Source organism: Triticum aestivum, chromosome 4B, assembly GCF_018294505.1.
Source record: "Triticum aestivum cultivar Chinese Spring chromosome 4B, IWGSC CS RefSeq v2.1, whole genome shotgun sequence".
NCBI classification, from domain to species: domain Eukaryota; kingdom Viridiplantae; phylum Streptophyta; class Magnoliopsida; order Poales; family Poaceae; genus Triticum; species Triticum aestivum.
The window spans coordinates 612,897,747-612,916,568 of NC_057804.1; the positions used below are offsets into that span (position 1 = coordinate 612,897,747).

Sequence of the window (18,822 nt, forward strand, 5' to 3'; positions counted from 1 at the left end):
GACGGACAATCTGTTCGTATATGGCGCGATCCGTGGCTGGAGCGGCCAGTGTCGCACCGGCCGATATCACATGTCGGAAGGTGCAGGCTTCGGCGTGTAGCTGAGCTGATGGACGATCATGGCATGTGGAGAAGGGAGTTGCTGCAGCAGTACTTTACACAGCCAGACGTCGTCGAGATTATCAAGTTGCGGCCCTCACCGAGGATGCATGATGTCCTAGCCTGGGGGCCGGATCCGAGAGGCATCTTCTCCGTCAAATCAGCCTATAAATTGGGGCTGGAGGAAAAACTGCGTGCATCTTCATGCGCGGCGAGCAGGGAACCGGACGGCAATCGTGCTGTCTGGACGGCATTGTGGAGGTGCCCTGCTCCACCTATGGTACGGGTCTTTGGTTGACGGATAGCAACTAATTCTTTGGCAACTATGGAAAATAAGCATAAAAGAAATCTGAAACATTCTGATGTTTGTGTCATGTGTGGCGTCGAGCGGGAGGATACCTTTCACGCCATGTGTAGGTGCCCTATGGCTTGCGCCTTATGGGATGCTATGAAGGAGTCATGGCCTCTTCCGGACCTGCGGATGATGTCCAATACCGGCGAAGAATGGCTTCTACATCTCCTTAATAACAGCACGGAATTGCAGCGCTTGGTCATTCTGATGACCTTTTGGTGAGCTTGGCACTGTCGGAACGAAGTCATACATCACAAACCGGCACCACCAATCGAGAGTTCAAGGAGATTTCTGAACAGCTACATCGACTCCCTGTTATGCATCAAACAGCAACCACAAGGAGACTTGGTGAAAGGGAAGATGGTGGTTCAGAAGGTGCCACAAGTGGTGAGGCAATCACAGGTTCAGTCTAGTGTTACACCTGAATCTACATGGGTAAAACCACCACCTGGCTGGGTGAAACTGAATGTTGATGGGTCACATATCCCTGGTGAGTGTACTGGAGGTGCGGGCATGGTCTTGAGGGACGACACGAGTGCCATCATCTTCTCGTCGTGTCGGTTTCTTCGATCATGCCACACACCAATGGAGGCGGAAATAGCAGCGTGTCTCGAGGGCACGTCCCTAGCGCTACAGCGTACAGAGAAACCCATCATTGTTGAACTAGACTGTAAAGAAGGAGTGGTAGCTTTAACCGACAGCGGAGTTAACACGTCTTCGTTGGCCGGGTTTATCGAGGAGACGAAGAGGCTCTTGCATGGAGTACGGCGGCATTTTTTTGCCCACGTCCGACGCACGGCCAACATGGCCGCGCATTGCATGGCTCAAAGAGGACGTACTAGCCAACGTACGATGGTTTGGCTGCAAGCTGGGCCTGATGATTTATGTTCTATTTGTGAAAATGAGTGTAAAAACATTACTTAATTAATGAATGCTCGTTTCACCCGCAAAAAAAAGGCTAATTCAAATTAGAGTGATTTGTGGGAGGGCCCACTATAATCGTCATCCATATTTGGCAGTTGGGTGAGACCATATAGTGGGCCCTCCATCCATTCAAATATTGATTTATTTTAGGGAATACAAATATTGATGACAAAAACAATCTTTTTTAGAAACCATCACATACATTGATTAACTAAGATTGTTATTACAATCATTCATTACAAAATTCACCACGCAGGACGGAACATCATTAACAAGGATACCATCCGATCTATTATCGAAACTAAACTTTGCAATCGTATGGGCCATAACATTAGCCGAACGAATAATCTTGAAGTATTTAAAATTATTTATAAGCTTTGATAAACTTCTTGCTTCCTTTTTCAAATCAGCCATTAAAGACCCGTTTCCTATTTCATTTGCAAGGGACGCAACCACAAATGCACAGTCAGTCTTCAAAATTACAGGATCGTGAAAGGTAATACCTATATATAGACCCGCAATGCATGCTCGTAGTTCCGCCTCCTTCACGCTTTTACAAAAGCCCAATGCAATCCCAGGAAGAGACGAGGACCTTCCCCGAAGAGTCCCTGACCACCACACCCACACTTGCAGCAGTAATGCTCTCCATAAAGCTTGCATCGACATTGATCTTAATATACTCCGAAAGAGGGGGTTGCCATACCATAGTTTCCATAGGATTAGGAACAATTTTTAAACCAGACAACAGACCTTTACCTTTATTTTTCGAGTCCACCTCTGGGCAGGATTGACTTGCGACGAATGACGACCAATAATTCTCCACAAAATTAGCAGACGCCGAGACAAGTTCCTCCCCCTTATCAAAAATCAAGCCATTCCTCAAGTGCCAGGCTCTCCATAAAATGAAAATAATTTTGTCACGCAGAGTAGCATTCAAATGGTCCAAAATAATAAGAAACCAATCAGACCCCGAATGCTTAAAAACATCCTCCCAGGAAGATCCCATATATCCCTCATTGCCATACGCAACGCATATGCCTTAGGGCACTTGACTAGCGCATGAAACATATTTTCATCTTCCACTCCGCAAATAGAACATGTACTAAGAGTGGCTTGGTGGTGCATAACTCTGTTTACCTGGACGACCAAGTTGTTCGTAGCGACATGCCAGGCAAAAATACGAATCTTCTGAGGAACATTGGCCTTCCAAATAATATCCCAAATCTTCCTCTCCCCCAACAAGGCGCCACTGTATTGCTCTTCATCTTCTTTACGTTCCTTTAGATTAAGCGCAAGCATGTACGCGCTTTTAACCGAGAATAAACCATTCTTCTCAAAATGCCAAGCTATAAAATCAGCTTCCCCTGACGACTGAAGACGTAAACTTAAAATCTCCTCTGCATCATGTGGATAAAATAAGTGCCTAACCAAATTCTCATCCCATCTCCTCGGTCCACTAAAAATTAAGTCAGACACCCATTTGATCCTGGTCATGTTCTTCTTTGCGGTAACCTTAAGATCAGAGATTCTTGGTAGCCAATTATCTCTCCAAATATTAATATTAGATCCATCACATACTCGCCAAATAACAGCCGATTTAAGCAGGTCCAAACCATGCAAAATACCTTGCCAAGGAAGCGAAGTTGATTGAGAAAAAAGAGTGTCAAGGATATGCCCATGGGGATAATAGTTTGCCTTCATCACCTTTGCGCATAAGGACTCAGGGTTAACCACCAATCTTCAAGCCTGCTTAGCTAGCAGAGCTTGCTTAAATAATCTGAGATCGCGGAACCCCATACCTCCCTCACCTTTAGGCCCAGTCTTTTATTTGTCGATGATTTCCTTATGTTTTTCAAGGGGTCAATTGATCAAACGTTGGCAATTAAAAATATCATTTCAACTTATGAGAAGGGGACTGGACAGTTATTGAGTGCGGATAAGTGCTCTATTATGTTCGGGAAGAAGTGTAGTATGGAAAAAAAAAGTGTCTGTCATGGTAATCTTGAATATTACCGCTGAGGGTTTTGAGGACAAATATCTTGGGCTTCCGGTGCCACAAGGAAGAATGAAGGCGGGTAAATTTCAATCTACTAAAGAAAAAGCTCTTAAAATTTTATCATATTGGATTGAAAAATATGCATCCAGTGGGGCGAAGGAAACGTTGATCAAATCAGTTCTTCGGGCTCTTCCAGTTTATGCCATGGGTATCTTTAAATTTCCGGCATCGCTTTGTGAGGAGCTATCTCATATTATAAGGAATTTTTGGTGTTGTGACGAGGATGATAGGAGGAAAACTCACTGGTTGGCTTGGGACAAGATGACACAAACATTTTAGAACGTGTGGTCTGGCCCGCCACCGCCCACATACCCGCACGGCCGCCGTTTGGTGCTGCATTCACCGTCCGACCACCACGATTTGACCTCGGTCGCCTCGGCTGAGCCGTTCTCGGACCTCGCGTGTAACGCCCGAAGAATAGCACTTTTCCATAGGAGTTGATTTGTGCATCATAATCAGGTCATAAGCATCATATTTTATTTATTTTAATTTGAAATGAGGATTAAACCAACCCTCATATTTTTCTTGAGTGGCAAAACTCTAAAATCCCAATTGTCCAAAATGTCTTTCCTAACCCTAAGATTTTGGCATGGATTTCATATATTTATATTTGAACTCACCCCAAATAATCAAAATGGGTTGAGGTGGTTTAAATTAATAAACCCAGGATAAAACACAAAATTTATTAAACTGCATAGATTTTGGCCTATTTAAATTGAGGGACTATCACTTGGTGGAATCTCTTGGACACCCTATATTTTTTCTTCCAATACTATTGGGAAGCTACCAAAATTATTCCAAGATTTTTGAAGCAATATATCACACGCTTACAATTCAACATCAAATATTAATTTAAATGGCTTTATTTCCATGAAAAGGTATAAAGATAGTTCCAGAAATGTTGAATATGTTGTGCGGCTTGTCATCGTCCAGAGAGGCTTCACCAAAATGTACAATTTATTTAGTATTTATTTGAATGATCAAACATATTTAGAACAACAGCAAATAAATGTAAACATATAAATTAAATAAATACATCTCTCTCACCTTGGCCCAGCCTAGTGGGGGATGGATAGCGGCCCAACGACCAGCGCGCAGCACAACATAGCAACAGAGCAGCAACCTTGGGGCCCGGGTGAAACTAGGAGCCTTGGGGCCCGGGTGCTTCTTTTGTATATATACTAGAATGCGAAAATAATTTGCAATATATTTCAACGTTAATTGATTCTAGGGGCATATACATTTGGAGTAATAATATGAAAGCTAACATTAAAAATACATAAGATTTATTGTGTATGTTTATTGTATAGTTATAACATATTTTTCTATATATAAATAGCATAAAAATGGAAATTATCATGCATATTCCCATAGTAAGGCTGTGAGGCGGACCTTCTTATACGAATGGTAGCATGTTGAGGTGGATATTTTCCATGCATGTTGCATGCTTAGGTGTCATGTTTGCATGTTTTGTTTTCCGGGTGTCATGTTTGCATGTTGAAGAAATATTTTGGTGGGGCCAACTATTTAGATATCCTAGACCATAAGGCACGTAAATACATACACCCCTCCTAATTAATTCTGATGCGGTGTAGGAATCTCACATAGACACAGATAGACTTTCTAGAGGCTACGCGACAACCAGCACAAATGCATTGTATCATCTTGTCATCAGAAAAATTAATAACCTTTTCAACCGATATCTCTTTTTTTGGAAACTTCCAATGGATATCTTCTAAGAGCATAGATTGTTGATCATTGATCGCCTTAGAGTTCTTTTTCCCATTTTTACTTCATCAACACATAGTTTCGGTCTTATTTGTCTTTGCTAGTTGTCGTTGTGATTTTTATATGTGTGCGTTGGTGTTGGCTATGTGCATCCTAAGTTTCTAACTATGCTTATGTCGGGTGTGTTGCTCATCATATTTGTATCCCCTTGATGCTTCATTTTGATTTAATAAATTCCATCCTTTGTCGGAAAAAATAAATCTTCTAAGAGCATATATCGCTCTATGGAAATCACTAATTGAGTACTTATTGCAAAGATTATTTCGACCTTCCAGGTTGCGACAAGTGGCGCGCTGCATGTGCACCACTTGTCGTAATCTAAGAGTTTTCCATTTTTCCGTACACCCGTTTATTCAAAATGTTTTATCTTTTAAACCGTGCGTACAAATCTTGAACCGTTTTCATCGCTAGATTCCTCGCGTCGAGATTTTCAAAACTAGATCCTATGTTCATAGGTTTTGACGAACCTTTTTTCATAAAAAAAAGGATGAAAAAATCATACTGGAAGCACGGGTTTTTCCCTTTCCGAAAGAGGCACGTACGTGCCTCTCACGAAATCACAACCGTGTCTCTCGCGAAAAATAAAGAAAACGCATTTTTTTCGTTTTCGACGAGGCACGGCCGTGCTTCTTGCGAAAGCACAACCATGCCTCTCGCAGAAGCAAAACCGTGCCTTTCGCGAAAAAAACAGAAAACATATTTTTTTCCGTTTCCGAGAGGTACAGCCGTGCCTCTCGCGAAAGCACAACCCTGCCTCTCGCGGAAGCAAAACCGTGCCTCTCTCGAAAGAAAAAAACAGAAAATGTGTTTTTTTATTTCCGAGAGGGACGGTCGTGCCACTCGCGGAAGCAAAAAGTGCCTCTCGCGATAAGAAAAAAAACATGTTTTTTTATTTCCAAGAGGCACGGCCGTGACTCTTGCGAAAGCAAAACCGTGACTCTCGCAAAAGAAAAGAAAAAAGAAAACACGTTTTCACACAAAAAAACGAAATTTTGTTTGGTCCAAAAGTAAAGTTAAGGAAAACCGAAACGTAAAAAAACGGTTTAAAAAGCCGAAAACGCATATGAAAAAAAACCAAAAGAAGCGTCCAGAGCACGACACATGGCAGGCGGCTGAAAGCGCGCCAAAAGACGTTGATCGTTGTGAGCCTCCCGAAGGAGCGCTCCTTAACCAGTCGCTCTAGCCTACATAGGGATTCCAACTGTTGGACATGGAGTATGGATGCATTGGGCTTCACAAGTCCTTGACAAAGCTAAAATCAGAGGCCGCTACTTTTTTTTTGAGAAACTCGCCATCTTTATTAATTATCAGCAAGTATCATAGGTACACGGTTTGGGTCATGAGAAGTACCCAATCAAACATGTCTACCTATTTCTAGATTACAAGCAAACTTGGCGAGATTATGAGCCTCATAATTATGATTCCTACGCTCATGAATGAATAAACAAGAAGTAAAACTATTACAATGAATTTTTATTTCATGCACTATAGCAGCACTTGTGCCTCCGGTTCCTTTCTCAATATCAGACACGACTCCCTGGCAATCTGAGGCGACGCAAATAGACTGTACTGCGAGATCATCCGCCAAAGATAAGGCTTCCCGACACGCATAGGTCTCCAAGACCCCGGGGTCATCTATACCATGGAAAACGATAGCTGAAGATCCGAGATATAGGCCTGTCGCATCTCTGCATACTGCTGCAACCGCTCCTCCATGGCGTGCTCTAGTTACTGCCCCATCCACGTTCACCTTGACAGTACCAGTCGGTGGAGGCAGCCACTTATTCGCGTGTACAGAAGGCGCGCCCGGGGTTCTTCTTCCTTCGTCTCTGGTTTGCATTTGCCCAAGTTCCACAATGAAGTTATTTATGAAAGAAACAGTATGCTGCGGACTCTGAAATATGGCCTCGTAGACTGCCTTGCGCCTAGCATACCAAATAGACCAGAGCGTCACAACCAATTTAACGAATGCCGCATGGTCCATAGCATCATAGAGCTCAAAAAGCCAGAGCCTCGCATTGGGCTCCAAATTATTCGTCATGCGCGCAACCGTATCATCATCTGGTAGTGCCCATACACATCTGGACATGGTGCAGGAGACAAGAGCGTGTCTCCATGAGTCAGTGCAACCGCACAAGGGGCAAGTGTCTTGTACAGCCATGTTTCGCTTCTTGAGAGTATCTGTCGTGGGTAGAGAATGATGGGCAAGTCTCCACAGGAATATTCTGATTTTTGAAGGGATTTTCAGTTTCCATAAAGCAACCCGGGATTTCTCATCTTGTTGATTCGATGATCCGCCCCTGCCTTCCAGCCATTCCTCCCTCTGCAACTTGGTTTTCAAAATAAATTTGTAAGCCGAGCTAACCGAAAACTTACCCTTTTTGTCCGGATACCAGGCCCAAAAATCTTCAACATTGCGTGTGCATGTGGGTATTTTCATAATCGCATTAGCATCCATTGGTATGAAGATCGACCTTACAAATGCCTCGTTCCACGACGCTGTAGCAGGAGACAAGAGCTCCGCCACCAGCCTTGGGGGGTTCGGCACTAGAGATGTTATAGGTCTTGGTATTGTTTCTTTTGGGATCCAATTATCAGCCCATATGTCCGTACTCTGGTCATTGCCAATACGTCGTATAATTCCCTGTTTCAAAAGGTCACACCCTTCCTTAATGGACCGCCAAATTTGAGAGGGACTTGAACCAATTTCTGCCTCAAGAATTGTGCAATCAGGAAAATAAGCAGCCTTGAGTATTCTCGCACTCAAAGTGTGAGGTTCCTGAAGTATTCTCCAGGCCTGTCGTGCCAAGAGAGCCAAATTAAATAATTCCATATCTCTGAAACCAAGACCACCCAGATGCTAGGCCAAAAGCTGAACCGAAATTTGGCAAATCTGTCAGGACAGTCCATAAGGGCCCATGTGAACCAGTGGGCCGGTATCTACGAGTCGAGCGTGGACAGCGACAGGTCGAGACTGATCCGACTCCCCGACGAAGACAACGACGACGCTGTCGACGACGAGAGCAGGCTGCTCTCGGCGCCGCCGCCCCCGGCCGGGCACAGGGCCAGCGCTAGCGACAGCGACAGCGAGCAGCCACCGTCGCGTTCGCTGGCCAGAGTCAGATTCGTGACTCCGGCGTCGACGACGTTGCCTGGCGGCTCGAGTCTGCACGGACGGACACCGTCGGTGTGGCTGGCCATGTATGCGGCGGGGCGGTTAGGAGGCGTGCCGACCTGCATGACACGAACGTCATTAGATATTCTTTACGTACTCTAGTAACTAAATCTAGTAAAGTTGACATTATTTTGAAACGGAGAGGGTTATAGTCTAGTTACTCTATAATAAGGTCAATAAAGCTGTTGGGCTCTTGGCAAATGCAAGTGCATCACTGGATTCAATCGCTCAAGATATACATTGATTTTTGAAACTAGATATGTAGAGACATTGTCACATTGACATACTTGCTGGTAATTAAGCAGAGTGCACGTGCGTACCTCAATAGGGTAGCCATCGCAGCAGGCAGCACGGGCACGGGGAGGATGACGCCCCGGAGCCACCAGGAACCCCAAGAATTTGAGCGTGGAGGCGGCGAGTTCGCCATCGCCGCCGCGGTGCAACCTTGCTGTAGGCATCCAGGGCTCTCGCCGCTGCTTCTGCTTCTGCTTTATTCCAAGCGGCATCGAAGGGCGGGGCTCCCCCAAGCGAGCCGCGGCCATGGGTGGCGCTTGAAGCACGGCATGCGCCTGCATCATATCCATACGCACGTAGTAGTGGCCACCTACTGCCGCCGGTGCGTGGCTGGACGGCGACGCCATGCCCCTACCCACGCATATTCCTCCTCCTCTTTGCACTCTCAACAGGCTCGTGGGGCTCGCGCTCGCCTCCTCCCTTGTCCCCGTCTCAGATGCCCCTGCCCTCCTGTTAATTATTTGGTTGGAGCTAATTAAGTTCTTACATGCTGATTATATTAGTACTAAAGTTATACTAAAACAGCGAAATTAAATATCGATTGAAAAGAGTACTCCCTCCGTCACGGTTTAGAAGACCTAGGTGGTCATCTATTGGCTGTGGGATGGGCTAAAAAATAGCATTTACACTACGCATGCATATAGAAATAGTATATCGGAGTACTACTTAGCTACTAGAAATAAATGCAATGCGCCCTAAACCTTGTCTATTGTGGAAACGCACGCAAATTTAATTGTGCTTTTTAAACTGTGACGGAAGGAGTACCGATTATCACTGATATCTACTAGGCTATCCGCACATTAGTTAATTGATCAGTGATAAGTAAATATCCTGATATAGTATAGGAAATGAGTGATGGATAATCCCACATTCCCACAAGAAAGTGAATATATGTGTACTAAGTACTCTCCCCGTTCCTAAATATAAGTCTATAAGAGATTTCAATAAAGACTACATGCAGATGTATATAGACATATTTTAAAGTGTAGATTCATTAATTTTGCTTGGCATGTAGTCCGCATTGAATTCTCGAAAAGATTTTATATTTAGAAACGAAAGGAGTAGTTAGCTTTCCAATGGAACTCGACCGTTGGCGGTCTTGCTCGGCAAAACTTCCACATATACATGAGCACATTGTGTGCTCGGTCGGTCGTATTTTAACAATTGTAGGTACACCAGGTAGCTTGTACTACCTAGCTCGGAATATGCTGGTCTCAGCTCAAGATTCAAGAAGAAAGTGGACGCAGAAGTGGAGTTCTGGTCTGAAGTGTCGCCATGCATGCATTATTTATGCTGTGACTCATCAGTCATCATCACAACTTAGCCTAGCTAGCAAGGCACGGCCGGAGTGCCATGAAGAGAAAATAAGCAGACAGATTGAATGGATAACCGGGTGAAGAAGAAAAAGGAGCATGGAAAAGGTGGTGACCTTTTTAGTTGCGGGTGGAGCGGCAGCGTCGTCGACCCCTTTCTAGGCTTTGGCGAGTCGAAGCCGGGGACATGGCACTCCTCATCATCATCATCGGTGCAGACTTCTATGCCTCCTCCTGTTGGGTGTTCGTGCTCCTTCTGGCCCGACTGTTGCACTGCTTGCTGCATCCCTGCTCGTTCCACCACAACATGCATTGGCAAAATCGAATTACTAAGTGTGGAGCAGAGTAGCTGCATGCATGCATGCGCACACATTATTATTATTATTGTTATTATTATTATTGCGAGGGATTACTATTATTATTATATCGTGACAAAACATGCATGCACGGTACGGAACGATAGCTGTGGTTGTGGCGGAGAAGTGTACATGCATGCATGCATGCATGTTACAACAAACCATGCACATGTGCTTTCTACACAAAGATTACATTTAATGACTATCAAGTTCGACAAGTATTTCACTTTGTTGCGGGTTTCTGCTGGCTAATTTGTTGGACGTACAGCAAAGGTGCTCGATTAGCTATTTTCGGATGCTCTACCCAACAAACCAATGGTCCACGTGGAGATTTCTATTTATTTAATTAATTATGCTTGCTTTAGTAGTTTAGTTTATGATATTTTGGGAAAATATATAACGTCGGACAGCAGAAATAATGGGGATCCTAAAGAGCATGTGCGCAACTGTGCATATGTGACTCTCATATAAGTGTACGGTACCTTGCATTCCAAGATCATTCCTCATGTTCCTGTACATCTGCTTCAAACAAACACACAGCATTAATCATCACAGTACGGTATCAAACAACATCGAACAAAAGGAATGGAACAACCGAGCAGGTCAAGCTCATGCATGCGTATATAAGATCCATGTGTATGAATAGAGTGTAGCCATGCCTCGCCCACGCTCTCGCTCTCGCGACAGCCTCCACCCCATCCCAGCAGCCCACCAGCCATCCCCGGCGGTCGCCACTCCGGCGCCTACGGCCACCCATCCTTGCTCTCCCCGGCGCCCTCCCCATGGCCTCGCCGCTCCCACCCTGCTGTGGGCCTTCCCGCCCTCCGCGCTCGCTGGGCATCGCGCTGCGCCGGATCTCGATCTGGATCGGATGCTGGCCACGCCGCCGCCTCCTCCGCCGGGTGGGCCGGCGCGCGACCCGCGAGAGGTGTCCTGCGTGCCCGAGACCCCTCCTGAGCTGCTCCACGCCGCGGCTCGCGTTGCTGCTGCTGACCATGCGCCTACCTTCAATGCCGCATCGGCTGGGCTGGTTACGCGTAATAACTCCACCAGCTGGGCGGATCGAGTTCGTGGCGGGGGTGCGCGCACTCTAAATGCGCATTCAACGCGAGCGGCCGCTGCGGGGCTCGAGGCGGAGGATGGCTGGGTCACCGTCGCGTCCCGTCGGCCGCGCCGGCCGGCTTTTCCTGCTACGCCATTCAAGCCGCGCCATCCCATCCCGGACTGGATTAAAGGGATGTGCTTCCGCTGCCTCTCCCCCCACCATCGACAAGCGGTGTGCTGCAACCAAATCACTTGCCGCCGTTGCTTTCAGTCCGGCCACCGCGCGAGGAACTGCTTCAACAAGCCTGCCCCGCACCTCCGTCCGGGCGCCTCCAGCTCGCGCCTCGGCCGCCCCTCCGCCTCTGGTGCGCGCCCCAACCGCCCCTCTCCACCGCGTGCGGCACCATCGGCGGCTGTGCGCCCCTCTTCTTCGTCTCCATCGCCGACAGCTGCCACTCGCCTCCAAGCCCATCCCCGCACCATGGCGTGGAATGGAGACCACTCGCTTCGGCCGGCCGAGGTGTTCACCGTGATCCACGCGACGCCGGCTATGCATCAGGAGGCGGCGCTTCTTGGCTCGAACGCTGTGGTTGCTTGGCTCGACCGCGACCTCAGGGCATCCACGCACGACATCGCTGCTGCCATCGTCGAGGAGATGGGCATGCTGCCGGACGACGTCTGTGTGGTCAAGCACTTCCCGGAGGCCTTCCTAGTGCGCTTCTTCCACCAGCACCACTGCGCCGACGCGTCCGGGCGTCGGGACCTGAAGTTCCGCGACACCAGGCTGCAGATGCGTCCATGGAGGCTCGAAGCACACTCGGAGAACGTGGACCTTGTCCACCATGTCCGCCTCTGCCTGGACGGGCTCCCACTGCAGGCGTGGGACGACTACGCCGTCGCGCAGGCCATCGAGCCAGGGTGCTCCATCGACTACATCGAGACCGCTTCTAAGCTCAAGACGGACACTGAGGTCCTGGGGGTGTGGGCGTGGACGGCATCGCCGGCAAACGTGCCACGCGTGAACTGGGTGACCCTGCCGGCGCGCGCGGGGGGTCAGCCGATCGTCGGACGTCGCGGCCTGGAGCGGAGGGTGATTATTCACCTTTCCATCCACGAAGACCCCACGCAAGGGCCAAAGATCGTCTCCAAGGGGTACAACTTCCAGAAGGGTGTCATCGATGGCGAGCGACTGGCTCGTGACCCACGGGAGCGCATCACACGCCCTATCGAGCACCGCAGGCGTGACCGCGATGACGACCCTGGTCGCGGCCGTGACGACAGGGAGCGTTGCGGACGCGACAACTCGCAAAGCCGCGAGGGCTGGGGCGACCGCATCAGACGTAGCCTCTCTCGCCAGCCAAAGGATGCATCACGCGACAACCGCCGCGACGAGGGGCGCGATGGCCGCCGTGATGGTGGAGGCCGTCGTCGCTCTGCCGAGCCAGCCGTCGAGGATCCGCCCTCCATGGTGCTTCTGGGCTCCAGCTCTGGCAGTGGAGACGCTGCCCGCGGCCTGGAGTTGCTCCCGGTGCAGGCCCCTCCTCTGCCTGCTCCTGGGCGTGGCCGCAGTCCGACACGCCAGCTTTCGCCACGCTTGGCGCGGCGTCGTTCCCAGGAGGCCCGCACGCCGCCTGCCTCCCCTCCGCTGTCGCCAACAACGGTGCTGCCAACACCGCCTCGGTCCAAAAGAAGTGATGATCGCCCATCCCCGCTCTCGCAGGCGCGGCCAAGCCATGTGCTGCTCCGCCTCTGTGCACCGGACTCCCTTCAGGCGCCGCTGCTCTCGCCCGCCAAGCCGCCTGGCTTCGAGGCCTCCCCGACGCCTCCACTTGCTTCCAGCGGCCCTTTGCGGCGCACGCCCTCGCCGGTGCGGCTGCGAAGGACGGCTGCGGGGGGTGGTGCCGTGGGCTTGCAGTGCCTAGCGCCCCTCTTTGAAGACCATCAAGAGGCGATCCTGCCGACCCCTGCTCCAGGCCTGCCGAAGGCGCCGACGGCTCGTCGGAAGACCATGGCTGGAATCAACATAGCCAAGACCGGCGGTGGGTTCTCCATCTGCAAGCCTAAGGCTGGTGCTCGCCCTAAGTCAGCCCCGGCAGCCAGGGCTGCCAAGCTCCTCGTGTGCCGCAGCTTGGGCATTGTCAAAGACGGGGAAGACGTCACTGCCGCTGCGTTGGATACTTTCGCGGACCGCTTCAAGGACCAGCTGTCGCCGGACGTGATCGTGGCCATGCGTGGGCTGTTCAAGCTTGATGACAGTAGCGCAGTGGATGTCGAGGAGGCCCTCATAGCTCATGGTGGGGGAGGTGCTCTTGACCTGGTGCAGAACGGCGACGACGCAATGGCGCAGCTAGAGGCAAGTTGAGCTTTCGCTGCTTCTGCTCAAATTGGGTTCCCAGTTTCCTATGTTAGCAAAGATCCATGTACCTGTACGAGTTTGGTCCATGTGCAAGGGTACTAGCTATTCTGCAAGAAGCTAGTTGTAGTCGGCCTATGGCCATGTAATCTTTGGGTTGACTCCGTTAGCGTATTCGGAGGGCCAGGCTCTGTTGTTATGCCTTGCATGGCATGTGGTTTGCTTCCTGGCTGTATCAGTGATGCTCTGAACTTTGCTAGTTCTTCTGCATCTGCATCTATCAAATGGCCAAGCTCCAGGGTGTTTCCAGTTATATAATGCTAGAGCAACCGATTAATTTTCTGAGCTGGAATGTGAGGGGACTGAACTGCCCAAATCGACGCTCCACTGTCAATGCCACGATCGCCTCTTCGTCTTGCCATGTTGTTTGCCTACAAGAAACCAAGCTCGACAACATCGATCAGTTCACGGCCGCCTTTTTAGGCGGGCAGAGATTGCGCAGTTTCGCGCAAAGACCGGCAATTGGCACTAGGGGAGGCATCTTGCTGCTCTGGGATGATCTTCTTGTTGACGTGTCCGACATATCCCTCAATACATATTGCCTTTCCGCCATGGTTAGTGTGCGCGGGACCGATGTGCTCTTCAAAATCACCTCCGTCTACGGTCCCACGGACAACTCCTGCAAAGACGCTTTCTTTGCCGAGCTTCTGAGTCAGAAGCCGCCGCCAGGGATGGCTTGGCTTGCTTCCGGAGATTTCAACCAAATTTATCGTGCGAGAGACAAGAACAAGAGAAATGTTAATTGCAGCAGGATAAATCGCTTCAGGGCAGCGCTCCAGAGCTGTGAGCTCAAGGAAATCCACCTCCAAAACCGCAGATTCACATGGAGCAACGAGAGGGTAAACCCAACCCTTAGCAAGCTGGACTCCTTCTTCTGTAATGCAGAATGGGATACTACCTTCAACTCCCATATCCTGAATGCACTCTCCTCCTCACTCTCCGACCACTGCCCGATCTTGCTTGCCGATGACAAGGGACCGCGAAGGCCTCGGGTCTTCAATTTTGAAAACTTCTGGGTATCCATGCCCGGATTCTTTGAGGTGGTTCAAAGGGCGTGGAGCGAAAGAGTTGATCACACTGAGCCATACCATATTCTGCACCACAAGCTCAAAAAGACAGCGCTTCGACTTTCCGAGTGGAGTAGGGGCCTCTTCTCAAAGGCAAAGATCCACCTCCAAGCCGCCCTTTTGGTGATTCTCCGCCTCGATATTGCCCAAGAGGGTAGACTCCTGTCCGCCGACGAGCGTGAGCTACGGGCTAGGCTCAAGAGGCGCGTCATTGCCTTGTCCGTGCTTGAAAGATCTCGCAAGAAGCAATGCGCCAGAATCGCCAACCTTAGGGAGGGGGATGCGAATACTAAATTCTTCCACCGCCGTGTTAATGCTAGAAGGCGTAAAAATCACATCCACAGAATCAAGAACGAGCATGGATGGGTCACCGAGCATGTGGCCAAGGAGAAAGTAATACATGATCATTTTTCCAACGTCATGAAGAGAGGCCCCATAAGCAGCAAGGATTTCAACTGGGATGAGCTAAATTTGGAACCCCTTGACCTCCAGGGCCTTGACTCTGCTATGACCGAGGGTGAGGTCCTCGAAGCGATCGACGACATGCCAAGTGACAAGGCCCCGGGACCGGATGGGTTCACGGGCCTTTTTTTCAAGAGGTGTTGGAACATTGTCAAGGCCGACCTCATGCGGGTCATCAACCTTTTTGACTCCCTCCACACTTCAAACCTCCAGTGGCTCAATTCCGCCAATGTGGTGCTACTGCCTAAGAAAGAAGGGGCGGAGGGAATCACCGACTATAGGCCCATTAGCCTCATCCACGCGATCATTATTGCGAAGGTGCTCTCCTTAAGGCTTGCCCCCCACATGACAAAGCTCGTTTCCAACGCCCAGAGTGCCTTCATCAAAACAAGAAGCATCCATGACAACTTCATGTATGTCCGTAATCTTGCTCGGCGCCTACACAAGAGCAAGACCCCTTCACTTCTCTTCAAGCTTGACATCCGCAAGGCTTTCGACACCGTGAAGTGGGAGTACTTGCTCGACCTTCTCCAACGGCGAGGATTCCCAAGCAAATTTAGGGACTGGATTGCAGCCCTCCTTTGCTCCTCCTCCTCGAGGATCATCCTCAATGGTATTGCCGGTGAGCCAATTAAACATGGGCAGGGCCTCCGGCAAGGGGACCCCGTATCCCCGCTGCTTTTCGTCATCGCCATTGATCCTCTCCAAAGAATTCTTGATGTGGCTACGAGAAAAGGGATTCTACATAAAATAAGGGGTAGGGGAGCCATGATGAGGACCTCCCTCTATGCGGATGATGCGACTGTCTTCTTGGCTCCGATCAAAAGTGACGTTGACAACCTTGCAGACATTTTGAGGGGCTTCGGTGAGGTCACGGGGCTGTGCACTAACTTCCACAAGAGCTCTTTTGTGCCCATCCGCTGCAATCACCTCGATCTGGGCTGCCTGACCCAGAGGTTACCGGCTGTTAGGACTTCCTTCCCTCTGCGCTACTTGGGGCTTCCTCTCTCAGTTTGGCAACTAAAGTTGGTGGATCTTTAGTTTCTAGTGGACAAGGCTGCAAGCAAGCTAACAACTTATGAGGGAAAAAACATCACCACCATCGGAAGAACGACTCTTGTCAAGTCCGTGATCACCTCCCAAGTGGTCTACCCCGCCACACCGCTAGTTATTCCGCCAACCATCTTGCTCAAAGTCAACAAACTTCAGAGAGCTTTCCTTTGGTCCGGTTCGGACAAGACGACGGGAGCGAAATGCAAGGTGAACTGGGAGATTGTTTGCCGGCCACTTCAATATGGGGGACTTGGGGTCCTTAACACCAACAAGTTTACACGGGCCCTCCGGTTGCGATGGCCATGGTATGAATGGAAGGAGCCCACCAAGATGTGGGTGGGGATGGGAAACCCATGTGACGAGGAGGACTTAAATTTTTTCTATGCATCCACCACTATCACCATTGGCAACGGTGCGAAGACCCCTTTTGGGACTCACCTTGGCTCCTTGGGCGCAAGCCAAAAGACATTGCCCCGCTCACTCACGAAGCGTCAAAGAGAAAGAATTGGAAGGTGCGGGAGGCCCTCTCACACAATGCATGGATCCACAAGATCAAACCCCCCACCAACATCTCCGTGGAGCACATAACGCAGTTCTTCACTCTTTGGGCGCTTTTGCACGAGGTCCAACTTGATGAACTCACCGAGGATGACATTGTATGGAAGCACACGGCTAGTGGGACCTACTCGGCGGCATCTGCTTACAAGGCGCAATTCCTAGGGATGGTTCTCACACCTTTGGATAAAATGGTTTGGAAGGCTTGGGCCCCCTCAAAAGTCAAGTTCTTCGCTTGGCTGGCGTTGCAAGACAGAATTTGGACCGCCGATAGATTGGCCAAACGCGGGTGGCCCAACTGTGATCTCTGCCCTCTTTGCAAGAGAGTGCAGGAATGTGGGTCTCATCTCTTCTTCAAATGCCGCTACACACGAAGGCTTTGGTCCTTGATCATTGACAAATACCACATTCACGGTCTTGACACCAATGGTTGGCCCCTCTTCGACTCGGTTGAGGCTTGGTGGGCAAGTACTTGCGACAATGGCACGCCAAACCGCCAAGCCAAGGCGTCCCTCACCATGCTTGTTACGTGGACCGTCTGGAATGAGCGAAACGCAAGGGTCTTCAAGCACAAGAGCGCCCCTCCACCTACATTGCTTGACTCCATCGATTCTGAGGCTAACCTTTGGGTCATCGCCGGTGCAAAAAAATTAGGGTCTCTTATTTTGCGAGAGTGATCTCATGCCGTGTATTGTGTGACTTGTAACAAACTCTTTTCTCTCTTAATTAATGGATGAGGCAAAGCTTTTGCCTCCGTTTCAAAAAAAAAAGATCCATGTGTATAAGCATGCATGTACTACCTCTGTACACTGATATAAGGGAAAAAAACTGCAGTTCATTTGAGCTGCAAAAACGTTTTGCATCAGTGTACAGAGGGAGTAGCTAATAAATTGACAGACCTGCAGATGGCTTTTGACATGCGAAATGGTGAGCCCTCCAACCCCCATCACCTGCAGCACCCGCTTCGGCGTCGCCCCTGCAATGCAAACACACATGGCGCGCGGGCGTTAGACCGATGCCAGCCCGAATGATCAGCAATGCGCGATGATGGAGGACGTACTGTCGTGGCCTCCGAGGCTGTGGATGGCGTGGACGAAGCAGCGGTGCAGGGCGCTCGTCCACCGGAGGCGCGGCACCTTGGACCGGTTGTACTGCCTCACCCCGCCGCCGCCGGAGTTCCCTTCCCTGCTGGCTGTTCTAGGCGCCATGGTCGTCGATCTGGCCTGCTAAGCTTGGAGCTTAGATTATCTTAGCGGAAACACCAGCCGACACAACAAAAGATCGTGTGCTTTGCCTGCCCGTGGTCGACCATGAGGGCCAGCTTATATACCGCTCCAACTAAACACCTCAGCAGCTCTCACAGTCACAGTCACAGGTAGCAGCTACCCAACCAAGGAGGGAGAGGAGTACGGAGGAGTGTTGAATGCTGCTGCGTAGGAGAGCAGAGAGTGGGGGGAGAGAACAGGAAGAAACAAAAGGTTGGAGACAAAGGAGGGGTTTCAGAGGGGTTGCAGGGCATATGCCTGCCTGCCTGCCTGCCTGCTGGCTGCTGCCATGCATGCCATTGCCATGGGGAGGGGATAATTATGAGATGGGGGCAGCGCTGTTGACCCGAGCGAGGGAGACGAAGACAGGGATGAGCAGAGCAGGGACAAAATTACTGTTCTGACCCTTAAGGCAAACTAAATCCCGATTTGACCTCGTTCCGTAAAAAATTTCGTTTCTAACCTTTTCTGGTGACGCCAAGGTCCCTGGCGTCTGGGTTACGAAGCAGACGCCGGGGTCCCTGGCGTCTGGCCCCTGACCCGCACTGCCCGCCTGCCCGCCTGGTCCCTGGCGTCTGGGTTACGAAGCAGACGCCAGGGGCCAGAC

At 49.9% G+C, this 18,822-nt stretch overlaps 1 protein-coding gene and 1 long non-coding RNA gene across 2 annotated transcripts; both read right to left on the reverse strand.

Moving 5' to 3' along the window:
- Positions 1-4,101: 4,101 nt before the first annotated feature.
- LOC123089402 (uncharacterized) lies at positions 4,102-4,773 on the reverse strand. The gene is made up of 2 exons (XR_006442280.1): positions 4,478-4,773; positions 4,102-4,368 (listed from the first exon to the last, which is right to left on the reverse strand). It is a non-coding gene; the product is annotated as an uncharacterized lncRNA (long non-coding RNA).
- A 1,760-nt stretch (positions 4,774-6,533) lies between these two features.
- Positions 6,534-18,491, reverse strand: LOC123093583 (uncharacterized). The gene is made up of 6 exons (XM_044515571.1): positions 18,011-18,491; positions 17,850-17,926; positions 10,839-10,875; positions 10,117-10,288; positions 8,714-9,137; positions 6,534-8,452 (listed from the first exon to the last, which is right to left on the reverse strand). Exons 1-6 carry the CDS (start codon positions 18,156-18,158, stop codon positions 8,159-8,161), a joined length of 1,152 nt encoding a protein of 383 aa, XP_044371506.1. The 5' UTR covers positions 18,159-18,491; the 3' UTR covers positions 6,534-8,158.
- Positions 18,492-18,822: the final 331 nt, after the last annotated feature.

Excerpts from the sequence above, each read along its gene's own strand:
- LOC123093583 (XM_044515571.1), bottom strand. The coding sequence starts at position 18,158 with ATGGCGCCTAGAACAGCCAGCAGGGAAGGGAACTCCGGCGGCGGCGGG. Across the intron at positions 10,289-10,838 it reads GAATGATCTTGGAATGCAAG|GGATGCAGCAAGCAGTGCAA; the intron begins GTACCGTACACT and ends TGGAACGAGCAG. Across the intron at positions 8,453-8,713 it reads GCGATGGCTACCCTATTGAG|GTCGGCACGCCTCCTAACCG; the intron begins GTACGCACGTGC and ends CGTGTCATGCAG.